The sequence below is a fragment of the Amblyomma americanum genome, chromosome 6 (genome assembly GCF_052857255.1).
Source record: "Amblyomma americanum isolate KBUSLIRL-KWMA chromosome 6, ASM5285725v1, whole genome shotgun sequence".
Taxonomy (NCBI): domain Eukaryota; kingdom Metazoa; phylum Arthropoda; class Arachnida; order Ixodida; family Ixodidae; genus Amblyomma; species Amblyomma americanum.
Genome location: NC_135502.1, coordinates 109300880 through 109324522, shown reverse-complemented (window position 1 = coordinate 109324522; position 23643 = coordinate 109300880). Strand labels below are relative to the sequence as shown.

Here is a 23643-nt window from a genome sequence, read left to right as displayed (position 1 = left end):
AACGTACAGTACCCTTTACAAAAGCCTGCCTGATCATTTAGTTGATTGAAGCCCTGACTATTACCAATTAGTACTTGTGATTTAAAAGATTTCAGAAAATTGTAAAAGCAGCTAAGCTAGACCTACCAGAGGTATTGTATTGTCGCAGAAACAACACTGACATGCAAGCACAAAAACAAAAGTAGACCAGCTATCCTAACAGCAGACAGGCCCACAAAGAGCGATACGGAGAGGGTAGTAAAAGATAAACCACAGCAAGGGCCTCTCCATCTTTTTTTATTGACCATCCAAAAATGAAGCAGTAGGGCAGGACAATAAGACATGCCTTTTCACTACTGCAGGCTACATTATACAATGGTTGGAATCTCCAAACATAAAATACTGCCCAATTACTGCTAGGCTACATCCAATGGAAACTCAACACACCGGCACGAAAAAACACTGGTAATCGAAATGGCGACGAAAAATGAAGGCCAAAAAAAACACAGCGGTGCATTAAAAAATAAGGTTTTAGCCCAGTGCTCCAACACGACAGGCTAGGGCTAGGAAATGAATGGGTGAAATGCAACACAAGCAGTATGACTCTCTGCACTGATAGAAAAACACGCTGACAGCCTATGACTGAAGACCAGAGGTAAGAAAAGGAAAGGGTTATGGAATAAATCAAATTAGCCCCGGCAAATGCGCCCTCCCACCAACTGTCACATTTCCCCAATGTCTCTCGTCATTTTCATGGCGAAAGGTGAAAGCAACAAGTGTCCAGTTTTGGCAGCCAATAGTGGGTCAGACAATGCTGATGGACCGCAGCATCTACCCGCTCTGCTGGCAGTTGGTGCAGCATTGCGTTCCGAGGGCACATGAGCGGTCCATAGTCTTGTCAAGGCGGTTTGCGTGTGTTCAGGCCAATTGGGAGCGAGAGGACAACCGGAAGAGGCCCGCACCCGCTGCTGCTTCTCACGAGCATTCCTCAGCTTCTTCGCACCGGGCTGTGCTTGCACCCGTATGCCAGGTCAGCCTTTCTTCATAGAACTGGATCACCACCTGGGGGCACTTGACATTGGCCAGTCGCGACGGGACCAGGTCTGCTTCATCGCTGTTCTTCCTGGGAGGGCACACAAAAGATATCGCATCAAGTAGAAAGCAGGCACGTATGGAATGTGCGTGCTACAAAACAAGGCCTTTCCTACACCCCAGCTGTGAGGAGGCAGCAGCCATCAACATGAACCATGTGTACTCATGCTCTGTTAACATGGACAACTTAAATTATGGAACATTTTTCTGAAGACCAAATGTTTACAATGCACTTACGACCTGTTAATATATAAACTTGCCCAAGCATTTTCGACCCGTTAATACAGACAGTGAGAACAAAATCCTGACTGCACCTGAAAGATGTTCCGCCCCTTGTATTTTCAGAGCAGGACACCAGTGAAAGTGTTGAAGTGCAAATCCTGTAGTGGTAACTTTTGCGTGTCTGCAAGGTTTCATGCTGCACAGTGGCAAGCTGCCTGTCAACATGGCTTGCCATTTCATGAATAGCTGCAAAAGACAAAAATCCTCCCTCTGCAGCCTGTGCACTGTTGAAAACCACATTCAGCAGCTGTCAGCTGAATGAGTAGTGTCCTTGAGATGTGAAAAGTTGCAGGAGAAACATTCATTACACCAGGAGGCGCCCTTAGCGACTTTTGAACCTCTAGGCGCTTCAAATGTGCTTCAACCTGAACTGCATTATTTTAAAGACACCGGCGACCAGAATAATGAATGCACTTGGGGCACCCAAGACTGCCCCGATCTCCATTTCATTGACTACTACTATGCACGGAAGCAGACCGTAACAACTTTTTTTTCAGGATGTTTTTGTTTTTCTTCCCGAATCGTCACTATAGACGGCTCGCTTTACAGACACTTTTGGTAGGGAATCATTGCTTTTTTTTTTGCACAAATACCACCTCCTGGCATTTTGTGTGCAGTTCCCGCTAAGATAAGTGTGCTCCTCCAGCATGGCGGATGATGTGCAAGGGCCCTTAATCTTCCAAGATGGCCGCCCACCAGTTAGCCCTGAAAAATCCTAGGACCCCAAAACGTTTGCTCTGAAGCAATTCTTGCCACAGACAAGATGGTCCCAGCTACAGAGTAAATAATAAACATATATAAAAACACTTTAATACAGCAGAGCGACACCACACCAGCCGGGAAATGCCGTGACCAAAAAAAATTGGAATCGTCTATTGCATTCCGTGTATGCAGTTTGTCCTAAATGCCTTGTCATGACTCTTGTCTCAACAGCTACCACTGCAAAAGAGGCAGCAGTCAAGTTGTGCCATGCGTGCACTTCGACGCTCTTTTCATGGTAGCCACTTCAGGCCAAGTGAAATCTGCAAAATATTTTACGGGGGGAGTAGTCAAGGCTTAGAAAAAAAAAAAAAAAGTTGAAGCCATGATTGTGAAATCTTCAGGGAGCATGCATTTTTGTGTGCCAATTATAAACATGTCATTTCATTTCATGTAAAACAAGTGCTATGGAGAGGGCATTGAGAAATTATGCTGCAGGAAAGTTGCTGATATGCTTGTCATTGGTTTGTATTGACATCAAGGAATGCACTATCATGTTATTGCCTACGCAAGCAGCCTGCTATCTCCCTCCAAATGTAACTGTTCCATTATGAAGTGGGAGTGCCTCGCACTCACTTGGGCGTTAACGAAATTCTGCCCTTATTTGTTTGCGAGGCCCTTCTGCGTAGTTACGGACCACCATGCCTTGACTGTCTTCTCTTAAAGACCCTACAGGCCGTCAAGTCACTGGGCCTTGAGCTTGCAGGAATACACATTTACTGGCGTATACAAGTCCAGCCAGCTGCACCAAGACTGACCGTTTTTCCGCATCGCACTTTCTACACATTGGCGACGAGCAGCACTGTGATCCATCTCTGTGCCCCATAATCGACCGCCTCCGCAGCGACCCTTCCGATCCTGCTCTGAACGTGTTTGCCACGATACTCTGTACCGATGAAAAAAAATTCAGGGGGGCACTTTGTTGATCTAAAGTGCGGTGAGGCAAAAGCCTTTTCGCGCCGATTTGTGTGCCTATGTTGCTGATTGCACGCTGTTCGCGAATTAAAGACTATGATTCTGTTGCAAATTCTTCTACCGACTTTATAGGCTGAATCATTCAGCTGATGTAAAGTCGCTGAATTCCACAGCGTGTGGGAAATTACTAATTATTACTGGTCACTAACTATTATGTACCATTTTAACTAATTATTATTTAATACATAATTACCACCAAGTTCTATTAACTACTTAGTAACTAGTCGTGAACTAATTTTAGCCGGTTACTACGATTGACAGGTGGGTCAGACTTTTTGCTCACAGACACCTTGACGTGTCACGAGCCACTAAAAAGACTATGCAATAAATTAATTGAGATTAAGTAAAGCAGACGAGAATTAGGCATTTCATCACTCGTCACCCCAACGCAAGAATTTTTAAGCTAGCATCAATAACAACGAAGGTATAGACGATTAAAAATTACGCTCCTCCTCTCCCCCCTCAACTCTTACAAGCGGGGCACCAGAAAAAAAAAAAAAATAAAGGAAACGGCTCTGGGACTGGGCACCGCCCATGAATACGTCATCCACTGACGTTCCTCTTGCAACTTCCGGTTGTCGCTCCTAGCAACCCAGCAGCATCGTCGGCGGCGTGATTGCGACGCGCGTCGGGTTTCTTTGCTTGTAGTCTGTTGTATTAGCAGTAATGGACCAGGACCTCGAGGTGCGACTGCTCGCTCTTACGGTCGCAATGGGCATTGAGCCCTATGCGTTCACGCCGTACCGGCTGAACGCCAGCAACGAGAGTAGCAACTCGGCGAGCCATTGCGAGTGGCTTTTGAACTCCCGACAGAGAGAGGCGGCAGAGGAAAATTGAAACCATATGCGCGAAGGCAATGCCCTGGCTCGTGTTTGTCCAAGAGGGTCGCACGGTGCCACGAGCAGACTATTTTCATGGCTACCGGAAGTGTGCCCGTGACGTCGTGGCTGCCGTGGCTCCAGCGAATGAGAGCGTGTGGTGGCCTGGCAACATCATGGGTATAGCGACGCCTTTTTTTCATGATTGTAGTTTTGTAGTTTCAAAATCAGAACTACGAGCACACCAATCGGCCCGCGAATTAAAAAAAAACACGGTTTTTAAAGATTCATAATAAATTGCCGGCTCAGTTCCGAAGACTCATACTTGGTGTGAATGCTTATTAGCATTATTTCTAAGCATTGAAAACATTTACAAGCGACTTTTTATTCATTGCATAGTCTTTTTAAGGCTTTCGCCTTAATATGCACCCAGATGGCGCCGACCTCTTGCTCGTTATCTCGACCCATCTCCACTCCACTGTACTTGCTAACTTCATGGCGCTTCTACTGCAGGGCACATCGGTGTGTCACGCACATACAACAGCGTGCGCAGGCGGTTCTTCTGGCCTGGCCTTTAGCACTCTGTCCGCAGCTACGTTGCTGCTTGCGATCAATGTCAGCGCCGGAAAACGTCCCCGTGTCCACCTTCAGCCCATTAACATTCCAACTGACCCATATTTAAGGCGTAAGGCTTTCTTGGCTCATGAGTGGCGTGGACGGAAGTTGTCCGTTCGAACTGTCAATCATAAGTTTTATGGCAAATAAATTAAAATATAAAAGTTGATTAATGATCAGTTAATAAGCAACATATATGCAATCAAATAAAAAAGAACAGATATTTAGAAAAATAAAAACAAAAATAAAACAAAATAAAAGAAAAACGGAGGGAGAAAGACGGGACAGGGAAAGGCTTTCGCATTTCCGCTCATAGGCAGACTTAAGTGCAATCCTGCAATTTTTCTGTGTTGGTCTCGACCTGCTTGGGCTTTTTCCCACATACTTCCCGGAACAACTGGATCGCCGTGGCGACCGATTACACTACCGTTACGCTACAGTTGAGCCCGCTTACAACGAACATGAGCGTCGTGTGGCATCCGTTCGTTATATCCTGAAGTTCGTAGTAAGTGGACCACACCTTTAAAGACAGTTGCTTGTAAAAGCACAAAATTTTGTCTTTGCGAAAACGTTCGTGAAGGTAGTCTGTTTTTGCAGCGCAGATCCGATGAGGGAGGTTTCCAGTTTATTTAAAGCAGAAGCGTACTCTTCGCCGAGGCCCTTGGCAGAGACAAGTTGCCTGAGGCTATGTAGCCCATTGCTACAGGCATGTTTATGTGTGCTGGCTCCGAAGTTTCATCCTCATCCGATTCCTCTGCGTCACCCTCGTCCCGGACGGCAGAAACGATGCCCTCGTCCGTGCACGGTTCCACGGCGTCGGCATCGACAGAAATAATCATTCCAACCAATGTCGTGACCCCTCATGTCGGAGTCGTCGACGTGCTGCCACAAATCGCTGCCGGGCTGGTCATCTTCCGAAGCATCAGGCTGGGCATTACACATTGTGTTGACGAAGCCGGCCTTGCGGAAAGCAGTTCCACATGCAAGTGGCCTCCACCTCCGCCCAGGCCGCTTTCATCATACTGCTGAATAAAATGGAAATGGGCACGGTCTTCCCGTTCCCCATTCCGAATTGCAACCAGGGCCCGAGATTTGAACGAAGCCAACGAAACGTCCGCACCACAACAAGTGTGTCAAGAGCACGTTCAAGCGGCAATCAAGCTAAAGATATACAGACACATAGCGCCAGCAGAGAGACCAATGAGCGTCAGTGCAGCCATCTCTTGGCTCCCACAGAAGGCTTACTTCACGGAGCGTGGCCCTTCTACCAGAAGTTACGCTTGCGACGCCATTGCCTGTGCTGATGCCACCCACCAAATCGCTCGACATCATCTCGATGCTTCTCAAACAGCTAAAAAGCGCCGTTACGACCTTCATCGCAGTGATGTCCACTACCCTCCCGGCTCCCTCGTACTCCTCTGGCTCCCTGTGCGCTGTGTGGTGGGCCATATGTGAGAAGCTACTGCCTCATTACATGGGTCCTTAGAGTTTTGAGGCAACTGATCAATGTGACCTACGAACGCATGCACCTGCACCCCAACTCTTCTCCTGCAGCCCCCTCCACACAGCTCGTGCACGTCGACAGTCCTGTGCCCTACCATTCAAACCCATCACCTTAGGACACCCAAGGACTGTGCTTCCTTCCACGGGGCGGAGAGGGGTAGCGTTACGGTACACAATTCCAAGGCAAAGAGGACGATATTCTGTCGCTGTGCTATTGAAGAAGACACTGCAGATAGTGCTTGGGTGACTTGGTTTTTAAGTGCCTTCTTACTGCGGCCTGTAGCACCTGCTGCTGAGCTAACCCCTGTAATATTAAGAGTGATATTATAGAAGCTGAGTTATGGGGTTCAGAAGTGGGAAGAAAAGTTTCTGGAGTGGCATCTTCAAAACACCTAACTTCTATGACAGGCAGGATAATTTTAGCTTTCTCGCATTTTTTGATGCCATGAAAAGGTAATGGCATGAATTTTATCAAGTTCTTTGCAGCAAAATTTCTTAAAAGCACCCTCTTTAAAGAACTTTCACGACATATTGCATAAGTGTAAGGAGGTGCTTTAAGGGAGATGCATGTCAAAAAAGTGAGTTTTTCACAAAATCTTTCTATTTTGGGTTTTTTGTCTCTAAAATAATCTTTCAGCTACAATTCCCCAAAAAATCAAGGCAAAAAAAAAACGAGTTTTTTACAAAATCTTTCCATTTTGGGTTTTTTGTCTCAAAAATAATCTTTCAGCTACAATTCCCAAAAAAATCAAGGCAAAAAAACGAGTTTTTTTTTACAAAATCTTTCTATTTTGGGTTTTTTGTCACTAAAATAATCTTTCAGCTACAATTCCCCAAAAAATCAAGGCAAAATTCGAACGCGAAGCTAGTAAAAGATCCATTTTATTGAGCCACGGTGGCTAGAGAAACTGCAGCATTCCGTGCACATTGTCAACTTTCGAGCGTGTGCCCCTCGTGAACGCCGCACCGCCCGCCATTGCCGTTTGCTTGGAAAGGTAGAGTAAGCTATGCGGCACAGCCCTCCTGCAGTTTCGAATTTTGGCTGTAAATAATAGTAATAAAAAAACGTGTTCGGCGCCTATTTCGAGCCTTTCTACTGGACCTTTAAATCACGTGGCGCTTTAGTGTAGCTGCCATTGGCCGAGACCGATGCACAATTGTGGGAAGCCCACCTTTTGCTACCGCCTGCTTTCACATTGTACGGCGTCTACATCGATCTCTCCACCGTTTGTTTTTTGAAAGTTCGAAATGAACGACACGAAGAAGTGCGATTTCTGAGCTCGGAAATCACACACGAAGAAAGCGTACAGAGGACGTCGTCGCAAGCCTCGACAGCGGAAGGCAGCCGCCCGACGCCAGCTAGCCCTAACCAGGGCAACGGCCACTTGAGAGAAATTGACGCCGCAGTGAAACTCGTGAGTGCCTCGGAGTTGAAGATTGGACCCTTTGAGAGTGACACAGCTGTGAGCATTCGTCATTCCACAAGTGCTGCGATTAGCGACATCAGCGCGCTTACGTTACTGGTAAGCGGGGCTTCTTGCCCAACGTGCCGTACTTGTAACCTTGTGGTACGCGAACCGGCCAAAAAACGTAAGGGCCTTTCGGAGTTTCTTGAACTCCACTGCAGAAATAGCGAGTGCTCTGCATTGCTCGCGGATGGCTCCAGCGAAAGCTGGAGCTTTCACAGCAGGAGCTCTCGCGACAACTTCACTGTGAACATCAAGGTGGCCGTGGCTGCGCGCGCTATGGTCTAATATGGACACGGTAACTTTCAACAAGTTCTCGAGGAGCATTGTATGCTGCCACCGGAAGAGCTTGTGCTGGGAACCTCTCGTGACCAGAGAAGAACGAAAATGGGGTCCGCCAAACAGCCGAAGCTCGAGCACATCGCCGTAACATGGCATAGAGAGCTAGTCTCACAGACTCCATTTGCGAAGATCGTGAGGGCCCAATGTATGGGGCAGGAGAATCTAATAAACATGGCTGTATTTGAGACTCGTTTTCATTTTTTTGTCAAGAAATTTCATGTGCTTGCGTCATGTTTTTCAAGAATACAGATGTCTGAAACTTACTAATGAGTTTTTCTCCAATTGTAGTTTTCAGCAATTTTTATGTATTGCGCAACAAATTTAAAGTACTTGCATTAGTCAGATTTGGATGAAATTTTGCACACAGCCTCTTCAAAGTGTGTAGAATATTGTTATCTACCTGATTATAAAACACCTCTTCAACATTTTTTGGAAAAAATTCAGAATTTTGATACATGGTGCCCAAAATATACACTTTGGTGTTCATGAATTTTACAATTATGGGATAAAAGAATAAATTTGAAGTAGATTTCAACATATAATATTACCAAAGCAACACAATGAACTATTGCAAGCTGCTCTAAACATACATTTCATGATAACAAAGTGTGCACAAAAGGCCCTATATAGTGCTTTTGTGGACCCTTTTACACAAAAACTATGCAAGCTACATAAAAACTAGACCATATTCGGAATCTGCATTAAAACCCTTATCAATGACCCAAGTTTCATAATCATAGGTTCAATATTAAGAAAATTAATTGGCTATGGTTAACCCTAGTTGAATTGTGAAAGCTTCGTTCCCTCGGCACGTTGCCTGCGCAGCGTCCCATTCAGGCGCTCTTGAGAACTCAAAGCAGTCTCTTCGGGAGTTGAAGAGTCACTCCGCACGACCTCTAGCTGCATCTTCATTATGACACTTCTCGAGTCGTGCTGCGCGTTCTTCTGGCGCCTCTTGAGCGCGTTCTCTCTTCCTCGCTTCGTTCTGTCGTTGTGGCGTCTCTTCCGCGCTTTCCATAACGACTACAATATACCGAGGCGAAGTGCGTGCACACACACACACACACACAAACACAGCCCCTGCGAGGCGATGGCAGCGGCACCATTTGTTGGAGTGTGGCTGCGGCATTGCTAGGCAACGGCGGCTCAAGGTCGTTCGTCAACTACACACAGCAGCATATGGCTGAATGGCGTAGTGTTGCTTTTGCAACAATAGTGTCTTCGAGGAGCATCTGCCCTTAAGTGAAATCAAGTCATGGAATGAGGCCACAAAAATACGTGTTCCCTGAAGATTTCATTGTTGTGTCTGATATCAAATGGGCCATGACATGGTTGTTCTTCATATCGCTGTTTTGTTCTTCATGAGCATGCCGGGTGTTGGTGCGGTTATAGTATGCCGAGACAATCTAGTACCAATGCAGTGCAGAGAATCATGCTGCATGCGCTGAACATAGCCTGTAAAAATGCTGGCATAGGGTGCAAGGTGAAAATTGTATTGTACCATGCAGGAATGCCCCCACACTTGCTATGTAACTAAGGAGAATGTGCTGCATGAGTTTCTGTGGGAGTTCCAGAGTGACTAGCCCATCACAAGGCAGCTAAGAAAATGTACCATCCGGAAGTCAAACAGCAGGGCTCCATTGTAACATATTTGCATAAGACACCATCCAATCTGTGCAGTTGACTGCTTTAAAGGGGCTCTGAAAGGGACTCCGAATAAAGTTGCGGTATGCCTGAATGTTAAAGGATGTCGCTTCACACATATCCTCCAGCAAGAGTCCCTTAAATGTGTTTTGTGGAAATCGACAAATCTGTAGTCAAAATTTGTTACGTGTCTTCATGTCTTGCTCTTTCCTCTCATCCTTCTCCAGCATGCGCTTTTCACTCTCCTCGCTTGGATTCAAGCCCAGCTTGCTGAGAATCACTGTCGATGCTGTCACATTTCCAATAGTGAATTTCATAACGGCTTCTGCTACAGCAGCCTCCACCGCAAACAATGAGGCATGGGAGTGCTTTGGAGCAAGTGCCCATATCATGGGATGCAGGCTTTCATTATTCTGCCTTCTGCCACGCAGGCACTGCTCCAACAACTTCTTGTGTAAGAGGTGCTGATATAGGGGAAGCAGGGCCTCACAAACATGGGAGGAGGAGGGGGGCGCAGGTTCCTGGGATGCTTTGGTGATTGCTCACCCCTGGCCTTTGCCGCATTTTGCTTGCGCCAGGAGCTCGGCGTCGTAGGGCAAAATGTATGGTTACTCTTTGCGTCATTGGACGTGATGCGATGAAATGTGGCCACCACCACCACCCTCTGCATAGAATATACATCTTTGTGGGTCTTTAGAGCCCACCCATAATAGGAGCTCATGTTTATGAGATCTCCCGTTAGGTTGCCCACGCCACTGAGGCTTTTGGAGCCAGAGCCTTTGTTCTTGGCTACTGCATTCCGCAAAAGCAGCACCCATGCGCTTCTATTTGTTTATGTGTATACAGTTGAAACCCGCGATAACGAAATCTCGAAAATACGAAATTCTCGCCGCAACGAAATATTTCCGGACCCCGGCAAATGCCCATAGGGGCCAATGTATTTTGTATCTCTCGGTAACGAAACATTTTCGTACCGCAATCCCACGATCCCACTTTTTGCGTACCTTCGACATGCAGCGAAGTCCATGTCGACGACATGTCGCCACAATCTTCACTCACAATGTGCAGTTTGACCGAAAGGCCATATTCACAATCATCTCTTATTATTTTCACAGCCCTAGAGCAGGATCTGCACTTCACGAACTCGAGAAGACCGTTCGCTGAATTCAAACACAATCGTGTACGAAGTCCCATTGTGCATTTCAACTGTGGCGTGGCGTCGTCACTGTCAGCAAGAAGCTCTTTCTTCCGATTTGTTGCTGCTGTTGCTACAAGCTTCTCTACCATGTCTGCATTTTTTTTGCGTTCTGCTTCAGAACGATGTACAAATATCATGTCGTGGTGTACACAGCCGCTGTTGATACTACTTTCGGGTGTCGGGTCTGTTAGGCCTAGCGTGACAGTGCCAGCAGCTCCGCAACTGGGTGCGTGAAGCTCTTCTTCTTGGGCATACTGCAGTGAGGCAGTGCGCGGTTTGAAGTTTAAGCTCAATGAACGCTTCTTCCCGAACTGATGTCTGGCGTGAAATTTTACCGACCTGCGATTGATCACGTACTGCGCCAGTGTCAACACAGTATAAAATGGCATTTCGTATGCCGCGGCCGTGCGTGTCTTGCAGACGACGGAGCCAAATTCAGACAATCCGCTAGCATACACGTGTCACGTGCCCCGAGTAACGAATAAGGTTGCACATCAGATCTTTATTTGGGTGCTTTTTCTTTCTGGAACCAATGAGCAGACGGAGTCATTGGTGGCAGGAAATTGAAGAGGAAAGGCTGCTCTCTCAAACGAGACCAAGACGGCTCCGATAGCATAGAATAGGAGCTGCACGCAGCGGAAGAAGTGCAGTTTTGATGTCAATTTCAGATCAGATTCAGTCTACATCGACGGTATAAAATGGTACTGCGCGAAAACTACTGAACCTAGAAGCATGAAACTTTGCAGACTGGTGGAGAATAGGCAGCAGATTTCGAAAAAAGCATTTGCAAAAAAAAAAAAAAAATCGATTTTTTGGCATTTTTTTTAACCTCAGACCTATGTCCTTCCTCCCTTGAGGATCTCTCAAACTTACATGAACATTCCACTGTGCCCACAATGTTATGAAGGCCACACACTCACACTGTCATCACAAATGGATAGATGCGTGAGCGCAATCGTCTGTTTTTGTAGTCCGCATCCAGCCTCAAGTTTCTTCCGCACCCAAACAGCCTACACTTACCATTCGTGTGCACTGCAACAAGTGCTTCTTGGTTCAAGGGAGCTAGGACGGCCTTCACCCTTACTACAATGGGGACTGACTGATGTCCACCAGCGGGCTCGGTGAATCGAAGGGGCCTAAATGACGCGTGGACACGTCGACATTAGTATAATTGCTACACACTTACCACTTAATCAGGAACATCAGCTCCCCGCTTGAGTCTGTTGCTCCAATGATTCGTTCTGGCTCCAGCCCCCTGTCAAAACCTCGAGGTTGTACCTCCTCCTGCACCACCAAGGCAACCAACCAGCTCCAAAGGGCGGAAATCACAGCAAAGCATGCCCGCCTTCTTGCACTTTTCAGCATGCGGAATGCTCATGCCCCACTATCACTGAAATCAGTCAAGAGGCCTTAAATTAAGCCCAGGTACAAGCATCCCAAGAATGTAGCTTTTACACCTTTACCCAAAATAGAGCTTAGATAAGGAAAGCCATGTAACCATGTAAAAAGCAAAAAGACTGCAGTCATGTCCCTCAATAAGTTTTGGGAGCTCTGCCTGATCTAAGTGAATCCTTTGCAGACCACAATTCGCAGACTTCTTTCCCAAGCAGCGCTGTTCTCACAGAAAGTATACTACTGAAAAAGCACAGTAACAGGAAAGCACCACGAGTGCTCTAGATAAGAGAACAGAAAACGTTGCTCACTTCACATGCTGCCTAGTCAACTTGCACGAAGCTGCCAAGCACGCCAACTTCAGAAGTGCAAGTACAGCGCAACCTCTCATGGTTGTTTGTGCTCTTTTCAAACACCGAGGCTGCCATTTTCACAAAGAGTAAGAAAACTGTGCTGCTTGACATTGATGTTGCAGCCATACCCTTCACAACATGTAACCACATGAATGGCTAATACTACAACGGTGCCACCCATGGATAAACACTGCAACAAAAGTCCCTGTGATCCATGGGAAAAAGTATTGGAGGGCTTCAGATTAATGTAGACCGGCTGGGGTTCCTGAATGCGCACTGACATCGCACAGCACGTTACTGTTTTATGCATTTTGCCTTAATCAAAATGCTACTGGTGCTGTGGCCAGAATTCGATCCCATGAACACGGGACCAAAAGCCAATTTCCCCACAGCCACTGCAATAAGTGGCAATTAAGTACTTTTGCCAACACTGCATTCCATAAACTTTTGACCACAGGTGTTAGGTACATTCGGAAAAACATATCTGCTGTACACCTCACTGAGCCATGTGCATCATACTGTAGCGGCACTACCACGCCGTCTCGTCTCGTGACATGCGCTCGCGCTGGCTACGTGGGGCCACGGGCAGAGTAGATTATTCTAGTCTGCCCGTGCTCCATTAATTTGTAGGGGACTCAGTCTCTGTCCCTCTACAGTTTGGTGAACCCGGACGTGATGGCCGCGGATAACGCCACCACGGTTGCGGCGCCCAGGCCCCAGGTCCCGGCTCGTACACCGGCTGCATCCACGTTCAGCTACCGTCATTTTGGCTTCGGAATCCTGCTGTATGGTTCCAGCAAGTGGAAGTGTGTTCGACCTTCGGCGCACCACTTCACAACACGTGAAGTATCTCCACGTTGTGCCGACTCTCTCCCCCGAGGTAATGGACGAGTTTGACGACGTTTTGAAGATGCCCGACCCTTTCTCCTTGTATGATCACTTCAAGGCTACGGTCCTGGCACAGAAAACAATCACGGAGCGCAGCCACCTGCAGCAATTGCTCAGCACCGAGGACCTTGGCGACCGTCGACCATCTCAGCTCTTTCATCGCATGCGACAGCTGCTCGGCGACTGCCCACAGAACGTCAACAGCCCGCAACTCCATGGGCTCTTCTTTCAGCGCTTGCCTCAGAACCTCGTGGTCGTCCTGGCTGCAGCAAGTGATGTTAGCTTGGATAAGCTCGCAGAGTTGGCTGACCGTGTCCCGGACTACACTGGCCCGTGTTCTGTGGCTGCAATTCCTTCCTCCGCGCCGTCCACTCTTGTTGACCAGCAGTCAAGCCTCGAGGCTAAAATCGACCTCCTCACGAGCACCGCTGCCGTACTGCGAGTGTCGATTCCTCGTCGCCAGCAGCGTTCCTCTCACCAACGGTTGCGCGATCGTTGCAGTTCCAGTCATCGATCGAGCCCTGCCCATGACAGGTTCTGTGGGTACCACCGCAAGGTCGGCGCCGCTGTCCGCCAGTGGCCTTGCCTATGGTCGGGAAACGCGCCAGCAAGTCACTGATGGCGGCCAGTGACTCTGGCTCTACATCCAGCCGCCCAACTATACGTCACCAACAGTATCACTGGATGCTGCTTTCTTGTGGACACCGGTGCACAGGTTAGCGATGTGCCTGACTCCCACCTTGATTGGCAACGTGCTGTGCAAGCAGCACCTTTGTAGGCGGTCAACACCTCCCAGATCGCTACCTACGGACAGCGCTCAGTCACCGTCGATTTGGGCTCACGCGTAACATTACAATTAATTTTCATTATCGCGGACATGCAGTTTGCCATCCTCGGAGCAGACTTTCTCACCACTTTTGGCCTGGCTGTCGACCTCCGATCTCGTCGTTTGGTGGACCACACTTGTCTGAACGGCGTCCTCGCCCCGGTGGCGCCACCCCATCCTCCAAGCAGCTCCGCTGCTGCCGTCATCTGCCTTTGCTGTGATTCTAGCAGATTTTCCTGCCATCACGCGGCCTAGCAACCTTGAGCTTCCGGTCTGTCACACCGTTACGCACCACATAGCTGGCTATGCCGACCGCTTCGTCATTGCCTGCCGCGAATTCGACCACATACAGCAATTGGGCATCACTCGGCCGTCGTCCAGCAGTTGGTCTTCGGCGCTGCATATGGTGCCGAAACGTGACCCCGGTGATTGGCGCCCCTGCGGTGACTATCATGCCCTCACCGCCTGCACTGTTCCGGATAGATATTCTCTCCCTCATATTCACGACTTTGCGGCCTGCCTGCATGACCATATTTTCCATGGTTGACCTGGTGAAAGCCTACCATCAGATCCCGTTGGAGCCTACAGACGTCCCTAAGACTGCCACTGTAACACCGTTTGGCCTCTTCGAGTATGTCCGTATGCCCTTTGGTCTGCGAAACGCTGCTCAGACATTCAAATGCTTCATCAATGAGGTCACTTGTGGCCTGCGTTATGTGTTTGCGTATCTTGACGATCTGCTGGTTGCTGGTTCCTTGCCAGAACACGCGTAACACCTGCACCTGCTATTTTCACGCCTCGAAGAGCATGGTCTTGTCATCAATCCGGCCAAGTGCATTTTTGGCCCCGACACCATCGAGTTGCTTGGCCATCACGTCACAGTGCAGGGAATTCACCCTTTGGAGAGCAAGGTGCACGCCATCCGTGACTTCTTCAGCCTCCTGAACTTCCACCGACGTTTCTTGACCAGCATTGCCCGCATCACCCTGCCCCTCACCGCGTGGTCCTCGCACTCCTCTCGAGTGGACGTCAGCTGCCGAAACTGCCTTCCCAGCTGCCAAGAACACCCTTGCTGATGCTACTCTGCTGATGCATGGGCTGGCCAACACCCCGTTGCAACTCATCACCGACGCCTCTGGTGCAGCTGTAGGCGCCGTCCTGCAACAGCTTCAGGATGACTGCTGGTGCCCCCTGGGTTTCTTCTACCAGAAGCTCAAGCCCGCAGAAACGTGCTACAGTACTTTCAGCCGTGAGTTGCTAGCTGTCTATTTCGCCATTCGACCCTTCCGTCACATCTTAAAAGGAGCCGTTTTCTTTATGTGCTCACGAACCACAAGTCCTTAACTTTTGCTTTTCGTGTGAACCAAAGCTCATACACTGCACGAGAGATACGGCACCCGAGTTTTATTTCTGAATTTACGGTGGATATCAGCCACATCGAAGGACCCGTGAACAGCACTGCCGATGCACTCTCTCGTGTCGCTGCTCTTGCATCAGGTGCGCTTGACATCGCAGCGCTGGCTGCCGCACAGGCGTTAAGACAGTGAGCTTTCAAGCCCTTCAGCCCAACCCTGCCTGACCCTGTCGACAGTGCCCCTGCCGTTCTGCTAGACACCATCGTGTGCGACGTTTCCAGTGGTTCTTCATGGCATTTTGTACCGACTGTGCACCGCCGCCAAGTCTTCAAACAGCTGCACAACGCAAGCCATCCCGGCATTCGTGCTACGCAGCGGCTCGTGACGTCCAGGTTCGTCTGGCCAAACGTCTACCGAGATGTGCAAGCACATGTCACGAGCTGAGGCAACGCAGCACTGCTGATGGTTATAGTGCCGCTACAATACTGTTGTCAGGACACATTAGTTTGGCAGTTAAAAAAAAAAAAAAACTTGCAAGCAAAATTGTTTTACAGAGCCCGACTTGAATTTCCATTGAAGCCATTATTGCAGCACACAATAAACAAGCCCACTGCATACAGTTAATGAAGGACAGCCAAAATTATGAGTAAAATAAGCAAAACACGGCTGACTTGAAAAACTCAATTTGTAAAATATCAACAACTTTACAACTTTGCAGGCGCTACATGATGCGAACTAGCAAGCCATGAAGCGGCATCTTAAATGTCGCACATTTTTAAAATGGTGACTATGACTCGGACTATTACTTTTACACTGTAAGCCGAGTCACTCCTCACTTTTCTTTCTCCTTCCCTACGAGTTTATTCCGGTAGCCACAGCTCAGGTGCTTCAGGCTTGTACGACAGATGCCACAGCTAACATCGTTTCCTTCAGTTTTTATTTCATGACGAATAAAAACCACTAATAAACTAAGCTGAAATCAAGCAGCCGGTGTTAAATGTATATATGGCTAGTAGGTGATTAGCAATTTTATGTCACCACCGACACACTACAGAAATTGTGGAATCCTGCACTGGGACATAGCGAGAGGATCTATGCATTGTCTCATGGCAAGACATTAGGTTCCGACAACCTCTTGTCACCTCAACTGGAGAGTGAACCTGCGATGCCCCCACTGCAAAACAAGTTTGCCATGCATTGCAGCTCTGTTCAGATCGCTGCCGCACCTCAGCGGCCGTCTTTGTTTTCTTCTTCTTGGGCTCCTCGGCAGCTCCATTAGCCTTGGCACCTGCGGCACGCCTCTTGTCCTCCTTCTTCTTACGCTGATCCTCGAACTCCTGGATCAACTCGGGGCAGTCGAGATTGGACACAGGTTCCCATGTGTTCTCCGAACTGGAAGCAAGGGAATGATGCGCCACTTCGCACACATTTCTTCTAACCACACCCCACAGGCCAGCACACTACAACGAAACCACGGTGCGGCCCCACCAATGCTGTCACTGCCAACCCAACTGGCAAGGCTGCTGCGGTCACAAACACCTTTACACAAGAGGCCTGCCATTCCCCGCTGCTGGCAACAGAAGACGTCAACTGCGTGACGGCCACAAACAGTAATGCTTTGAGATTCATCCTGAATGACTGTCAGACAAGGCAAGCGAGTGTATTCAGGTGCACTTGAAGAAAACAAACTGGGCCAGTGTAGCACAATGATTCTCTTCCATCTATGTATTTTCTACCTTTACAATACAGTAATGCCCTTACAAATGAAGCAAATCCACGCATTCCTATCCCTGCGTTTGATCCACAAGAACAAAAGCGAGGCATGACTAATCCCTGACCAATGACAAAGGGTGGGGAAAAGTAAACAGTAATAGAATTGGTTATACATTCATATTAGAGGAGTGTAGACACCCAAATTTTTGCTTGCATGTTTTCTGTTTTCAAATGATTCTGAACGTAAAAGCGCAAAAAACACAAGGACACAGACTAAGGCAGACAACACGAGCGCTTTGTTTTTTGTCCTTGTGTTTTTTGCGCTTTTACGTTCAGAATGGAAAACCAACTCGCCCAAATGCAGCCATTATTGTATTTCAAATGATGTTTTAGAAATTAGTATAGGGGGTATTCACGTGACATCACAGGCGCCATTTTGTTGTCGTGCGTAGCTTTAGCGGTCAGTGCACGCCAGAGCAGGAGGCGATAATCCCATTAGGCACACCCGCAGCCGTTTGCAGTGCTCCACAGACAACAAAATAGTGTGCCACTGTGCTGTCAGTGTCTCCCTATACATGGAACACCCTGTGGTATTCCCGTATGGCCACTCGATAACTTGTAATGAATTTCTTAAGGCAGCTTCGATTTCATCAACCGAATGATGGTTATAACATGTAGTTTGTGTTTAGACCACGTGACACACACACACACAAAAAAAATGTCATCATTCAGGCTCTTAGAAGCAAGCTGGCTTAAGTGTTATAGTGAATTGTAACTACATAACAGTGACTTTAATCAGTTTTTTTTTTTCATGGCTCACGTGACCTAAACACCACCTACATGCCACAGCCATCATTTGGTTGATGAAACCGAAGCAGCATCATGAAGAAATTCAATCAAATTATTTAGCGGCCACAGGGGAATACCACGAGGTGATACATGAATTCTAAATGTCTAGCATCATTTGAAAGGAGAAAACACTCAAATATTATTAGGTGACTATAGTCCTTCCACAAGCAGCTATCTTCTCCAAAACACCACACTGCAGACAAACCAGATTACATTCACTGGCCCATCCTCCAAATTCGTGCAAGCGCATCCCGTTGGGACCCACTCCCCGGCAATATGCTCAAGAACAGAGAACTAAGAGAAAGTAAAACTCGAAAGTCCAGGAAAAACGGGGGCTCTTTTGTGGAACAAAAGCTATAGCAGCAGGTCACATTCAAATCGTTTTTTTTTCTTCAAAATAACAAATTTCTACTTTTTATGATATGCGCCGCAAAATAAATACCAGTACTTTGCTTCATTATGAAGTTACAGCCAGTTGTAGAACCCTTACACCTGCATTTTGAAACCGAAACGAAGTTTTTGTCTCTAATGTTGGTAACTTAACTTTGCTATAGTAAATATTTCTCCCAGAATTTTTTTTTTTTGTGGTATCTTCACGCTTGGTTAAGTACATATAATACCTAAGAATGATCACAAAAGGAATGTGCGAAACCACTGAAAGAGGAACGTTGACTGATGCCCCAGTTAGTCAGCTAAAGATCTGCTGCTGCACCGTCATACAAATTAACGTGGGAGACCTTTGAAGAAATAATCAACCCACACCAACCACTTGCTTTCACTCTACACCTACCCACAAGCATCAAAGGCGCGCCTGGCATCACCTGGTTCAAACGGCCCGGTTCATGTGGATTAGAGAGATCTGAACCACTGTGACAAGGGAGCTATGCACACAGTAGAGGCATTCTAATACAAGATGGATAAGAATTTTGAAGCACTGTTCAGTGGTCTGCTCCAAGATGACAACTCCACCTAATTGTTTAGACTGCAAAATATGACATGCAAATAAGTGGTTCAATGAGCTTATTTAGCGAGCTCCCAACTTGCATGATTCTTTAGGTCACTTCAATACCAGAAGCACACATAGTATGAATAATGTAACGAAAACACTGGCATAGAACCATGCCATTAATCACGAGGGCTTGCATCACAACAGACTACAAAACGATACAAAGGGCTTAGTGCCCATCAAGTAACTACCCAAACGTTGTATGAAAACCGTCTTCGTTTTTCTCAACATTGTGACATGCAAGTACTGATAACTTTTCTGTGAACGAATATTTCTTAATTGAAATTTTGTGTGCCTATTCCTAACATACAGGGACATGCAACGAACTATAATGTTTTGACATTACATCTCTTAATGTATGAACAGGTGTAATCAAACTAGGTCATTTTGTTCAGTTTTTTGAGGATCACTTCTTTAATATTAATCACAATATATTGAAACAGGACGACGGTACCGCCCAAAGGAAACCACACCTGGTCGGAGAGAGACCAAGGAACACCGCCCGGCGGGCTCCAATCTTTATCGTCGTCTCTCCGTGCGCTCGCTCCTCCTCCTCTTCGGCCCAGGGCACTTGGTCGGCTTATGCCGTGCCCTGGGCGATTATTCCCGTAACAACTTTCCACGAGGGGGGGGGGGGGGGAATTAGGGGAGAATGTCTAGTGCAATGCAGTGCGACGGTCCAGGTTGTTTGAGTCCAAGGAGGCCAGCCGGAAAGTACGGCAGCCTCAAGTGATGCTGTCCCACGGCAATGGCCGCAGACTCCAGTGCAGCGAGGCGGGGTGAAAAATGTCGCAAGACTGCAGCACTGAAGCAGTCGACCTAGTCGGAGAGGACCTGGCATGTTTTTTGAAGACGTTCTTGGCGCAGTCAATGCCGGCACCGTCTGGGCAGAACGCCGTCCCAGCAGTGCTTGTGGCATCGATCTCCTGCTTCGCTTTGTAGTTGACCACCAAGCTGTACAGGTGTTCTTTGAACGTGGTCGTGTCCTCGGCAAAGTTGATGAGGATCGCACCGCACGCGAGAGACGTATTGTCTGGCACCCGCAAATCTTTGGCTAGGAGCGAGCGGGGTTCTGAAATAACAGGGAAGCCATCGTCTCTGGACGGGGACGAGCACTCTTGTGATGAAGAAGCATGTGGGCTCGCAGACTTCGCGCTGGTGCCCCTCGAGATGGCGTCCGATGGAGTAGTCGCCTGTGACCCACAGCTTGGAGGAGCACCGTGCTGTTCTTGTACATCTTGCGGCGCTCCCTTGATGGGGCTGCATTCCTTGAGAAAGGCATCCAGCTCTTCCAAACGAGCCACAGGGCATTCTGGATTCAGGTTCTTCTCAGGAACATAGCTTGATTTGCGGTAGGCGTCATCCCGTGGTGAAGGTGTTGAAGTGCCATTTGACACCAAACTGCCCAGATAGATGGCGGAGCTGCTTGCAGGTGGTTCTTCCACGTACGAGAACGGTGAGGGCTCCTGCTCGCCTTTAGACAGTGGTTCCATTAAGCCGTTCACCTCAAGCTTAGCCAGCTTTTCGGCTTCGACGGCGCTGTTGGCCTGCGCCTCCTCTATCTGCTCCTGATGCTCAGTGTTCACTTCTGGAGGTGCATCTCTAGGCTTGCCCTCTTCTAGATTTAACGTGGCAGACGAGGTCACTTCCATGTCCACAGTCTGGGAGGACACATTTCGGAACTTGTGATCGCGTCATTCTTCTTCGGATGGAGACGGCATATTGGCATTTGATTCAGGTTTACCTGGAGAGACACAACGAGGGCTCGGAGAAAGGAAGCGGCCAAACTATTCGTTGACTTCAAAGTTTGTGAGCTGGGTGAAGGTGCCTGCAGTCGCCGAAGAACATCCCACACCGGCTAGGTTCACTCCGGTGAGCGAGGCGGCAAGCATCACATGGTGCGGGACAACTGACCCCACGCCGACCTTCAAGCAGGCTGCTTCGACACTTTGCGTTTGCGGGAGAACTGGGTGCGGCAGGGGAAGTCACATGCATCCAATTCGCCTCCACCGCCCAGGCGACGCAACATCCTCTTCCACTCACGCTCGTCGCCACCTGGAGCCAGCTCGGTCTTCGACCCTTGCTCACCCATAGTCCTAACTGGTTGGCACAGCACTGCCTCATCGCCACAGACGCCATCCTCTCGTTGCACCTTCTCCAGCCGCTCCACTCGCCGATGAAGGCGCTCAAAGGCGGCCTCCAGCGCCGGGGGAAGGGACAAGCCGTCGGAATGTCCGAGATCAGCGGCACCGTCCATCGCACCGTGTGCTGCGTCAGCCTGAGGGCGCCCGACGTCCTCGGCTGCAGCCTGTTTCCGAGTGCGGGTGGCCGCCATCCCACCGCTGCCCCCAAAATGAAATGGGACGGTCTCGCCCAAAGAAAACCACAACTGGTCGGAGAGAGCCCAAGAAACATCGACCGGCGGGCCCCAATCTTTATCTTCGTCCCTCCGTGCGCTCCCCGCTCCTCCTCTTCTTCCGCCCAGGGCACTTCGTCGGCTTACGCCGTGCCCTGGGCGTTTATTCGCATAACAATATTTATCCCAGTTGATTGCATAGTGCACACATACACCTAAATAAATTATAAAGATTTATTAATTTCGAAATTTCAGAGGTTACTTATGACTGCTGGCCAACTACCGAATTTAATGCATTTTGTCCCAACAGAAGACAAAAAATATGCTGCAGCATTGTTTACATTTTAAATAATGTGAAGAAGTAAATAAAACATGCCATATCAGATAAAATAAAGTTTGTAATTCTAACTCTTGATAAGATTTTTATTTTATATATGGCCTCCCACCTAAATGCATATTGCTGAAAACTTCACAGTCCCACATATGCTATGAAGGCTACAATTGGCAATCTTTATATTTATTTGTGGATTCAGAGAAAGCACAAAGCCGACATCTGCTTATTTCACTCAAGTTTTCCTATGCGGGAGGCTTGCAACAGCTGGGCGAACCTGAACTTTTTTTCTTCTTTTTTATCGGGTTAAGGTCCTAAAGTGTCTCGGGCTACGAGGGACGCCGTAATGAAGGGCTCCGGATATTTTCGACCACTTGGAGTTCTTTTAACGTGCACGGGCATCGAGCATTTCGCCTCCATCGAGATGCGACCGCCGCGGCCGGGATTGAACCCGCGTCTTTCGGGTCAACAGCCGAGCACCATAACCACTGAGCCACCGCGGCGGCTGAACCTCGGATGAAACAGTTGGCACGCATAGGCTGCGTATGCACCACACAGCCCAAGGATGGGCATGTGCTGGCATTTCTACAAGTTCATTTCACCGCAGCCGAAAAAAAAAATCACTAAATATAGTTCCTGTTTAAATGCAGTACGAATCTAGGCAGCCCACTGGAACACTACTTTGCTCCACCATGCTGTACCACTGGTGGAGGAACGTGCGGCGATGCACACAAGTACTAATTAGTGGCTTTGAAAAGGAGCTCTTAAGAGTGCCTACCACTTTGAACGTATTGCCACGAGTACGGACAACCGAAAGATGGAAAGAAATACATCAGCTTACTCCGGGTAGCCCTTCCACTTAAGGAAATACTCCGCGCGTCCGTTCTTGATCCTCTTGTCCAATATTTTCTCCACGGTGAACTCTTCGGAGCCGGAGGAGTTCCCGTCGGGTGACTTTCTCTTGCCCGACATTTTGTGCTGCAGTAACAGGTGACAAGCATAAGTTCGCGTGAAGCGACGAAATAAAGAACTTCGAGTGCACTGCGGAGCACGCGCAAAAGCTGCATTCCGAGTGTCCAGCAAAAGCGTCTGCTCCCAAAGGCGGAGCGAACGGACCTCTTGTGTTAATATGGTAGGCGGAATCTCCTAGTTCTATTCTAATTACATATGAGTGACCGCAGTGACGTTAACACCGTCTGCCGGACAGCTTGGAACAATCGGCACAAGTGATGTGTCGTCGAAATAGCGCGCATCGTTGATGCTCGCTCCAGCTAGGCCGAGCGTCTGGCGACGCTCAAGCCTGCAATAGCTTAGCACTGTACGCGAAAACTAACTTCACGCTATGCTAAATGCAGTACATTTATTCAACAACGGCATCGCAGGAACATTCCGGCTTACTCTGAGGTACTACTCGAGTAGTGCAGTTAGCTGTTAGGCTTAGCTCTACGAGTGCATGGCCCGTTAACCGCAAGCAACATCTTGTACCCTTGGCACTGCCGACGCTCGGCGGCTCACGTTAGTTAGCAACAAACGAATCATCAGCACTGAGGTATACGCGACAAATAAGTCAAACAACAACCACCAAAACATTCAGTGTCCGAGGCCAGGATATTATGGTAAGACCGCCATGTTAAACTCACAACCTGTCATCCCCCAAACTCAAATTAAATTTATGAACAGAAAGTATAAGACCCGGAGTGGAGTTTCAAAGCAACGAAAGCCAGTGTTTTGCCTTCTACACACTACCTTGGGTTCCAAAGTTGTCACAAAGCGCCTGCTCACAACGGATGACGAAGGACCAAGACCAAATGCAACAGCAACTCTCGCGCATCAAAACGGGCGCAGGCGGGAAAACGTTCGGTTGCATACAAACAACGTAAAGCATGGGACTGTAGGACCGC

At 48.2% G+C, this 23643-nt stretch overlaps 1 protein-coding gene across 1 annotated transcript; it reads right to left on the bottom strand.

The window, feature by feature from the left end:
• Window positions 1–259: 259 nt before the first annotated feature.
• LOC144093978 (chromobox protein homolog 3-like) lies at window positions 260–23627 on the bottom strand. Its single transcript, XM_077627766.1, has 5 exons — window positions 23489–23627; window positions 22584–22720; window positions 16714–16879; window positions 11860–11957; window positions 260–1102 (listed from the first exon to the last, which is right to left on the bottom strand). Exons 2-5 carry the CDS (start codon window positions 22712–22714, stop codon window positions 955–957), a joined length of 543 nt encoding a protein of 180 aa, XP_077483892.1. The 5' UTR covers window positions 22715–22720; window positions 23489–23627; the 3' UTR covers window positions 260–954.
• Window positions 23628–23643: the final 16 nt, after the last annotated feature.

Excerpts from the sequence above, each read along its gene's own strand:
- LOC144093978 (XM_077627766.1), bottom strand. The coding sequence starts at position 22,714 with ATGTCGGGCAAGAGAAAGTCACCCGACGGGAACTCCTCCGGCTCCGAA. Across the intron at positions 16,880-22,583 it reads AAGTGGAAGGGCTACCCGGA|TTCGGAGAACACATGGGAAC; the intron begins GTAAGCTGATGT and ends CCTTGCTTCCAG. Across the intron at positions 11,958-16,713 it reads AAACAAAGACGGCCGCTGAG|GAGGAGGTACAACCTCGAGG; the intron begins GTGCGGCAGCGA and ends TTGGTGGTGCAG.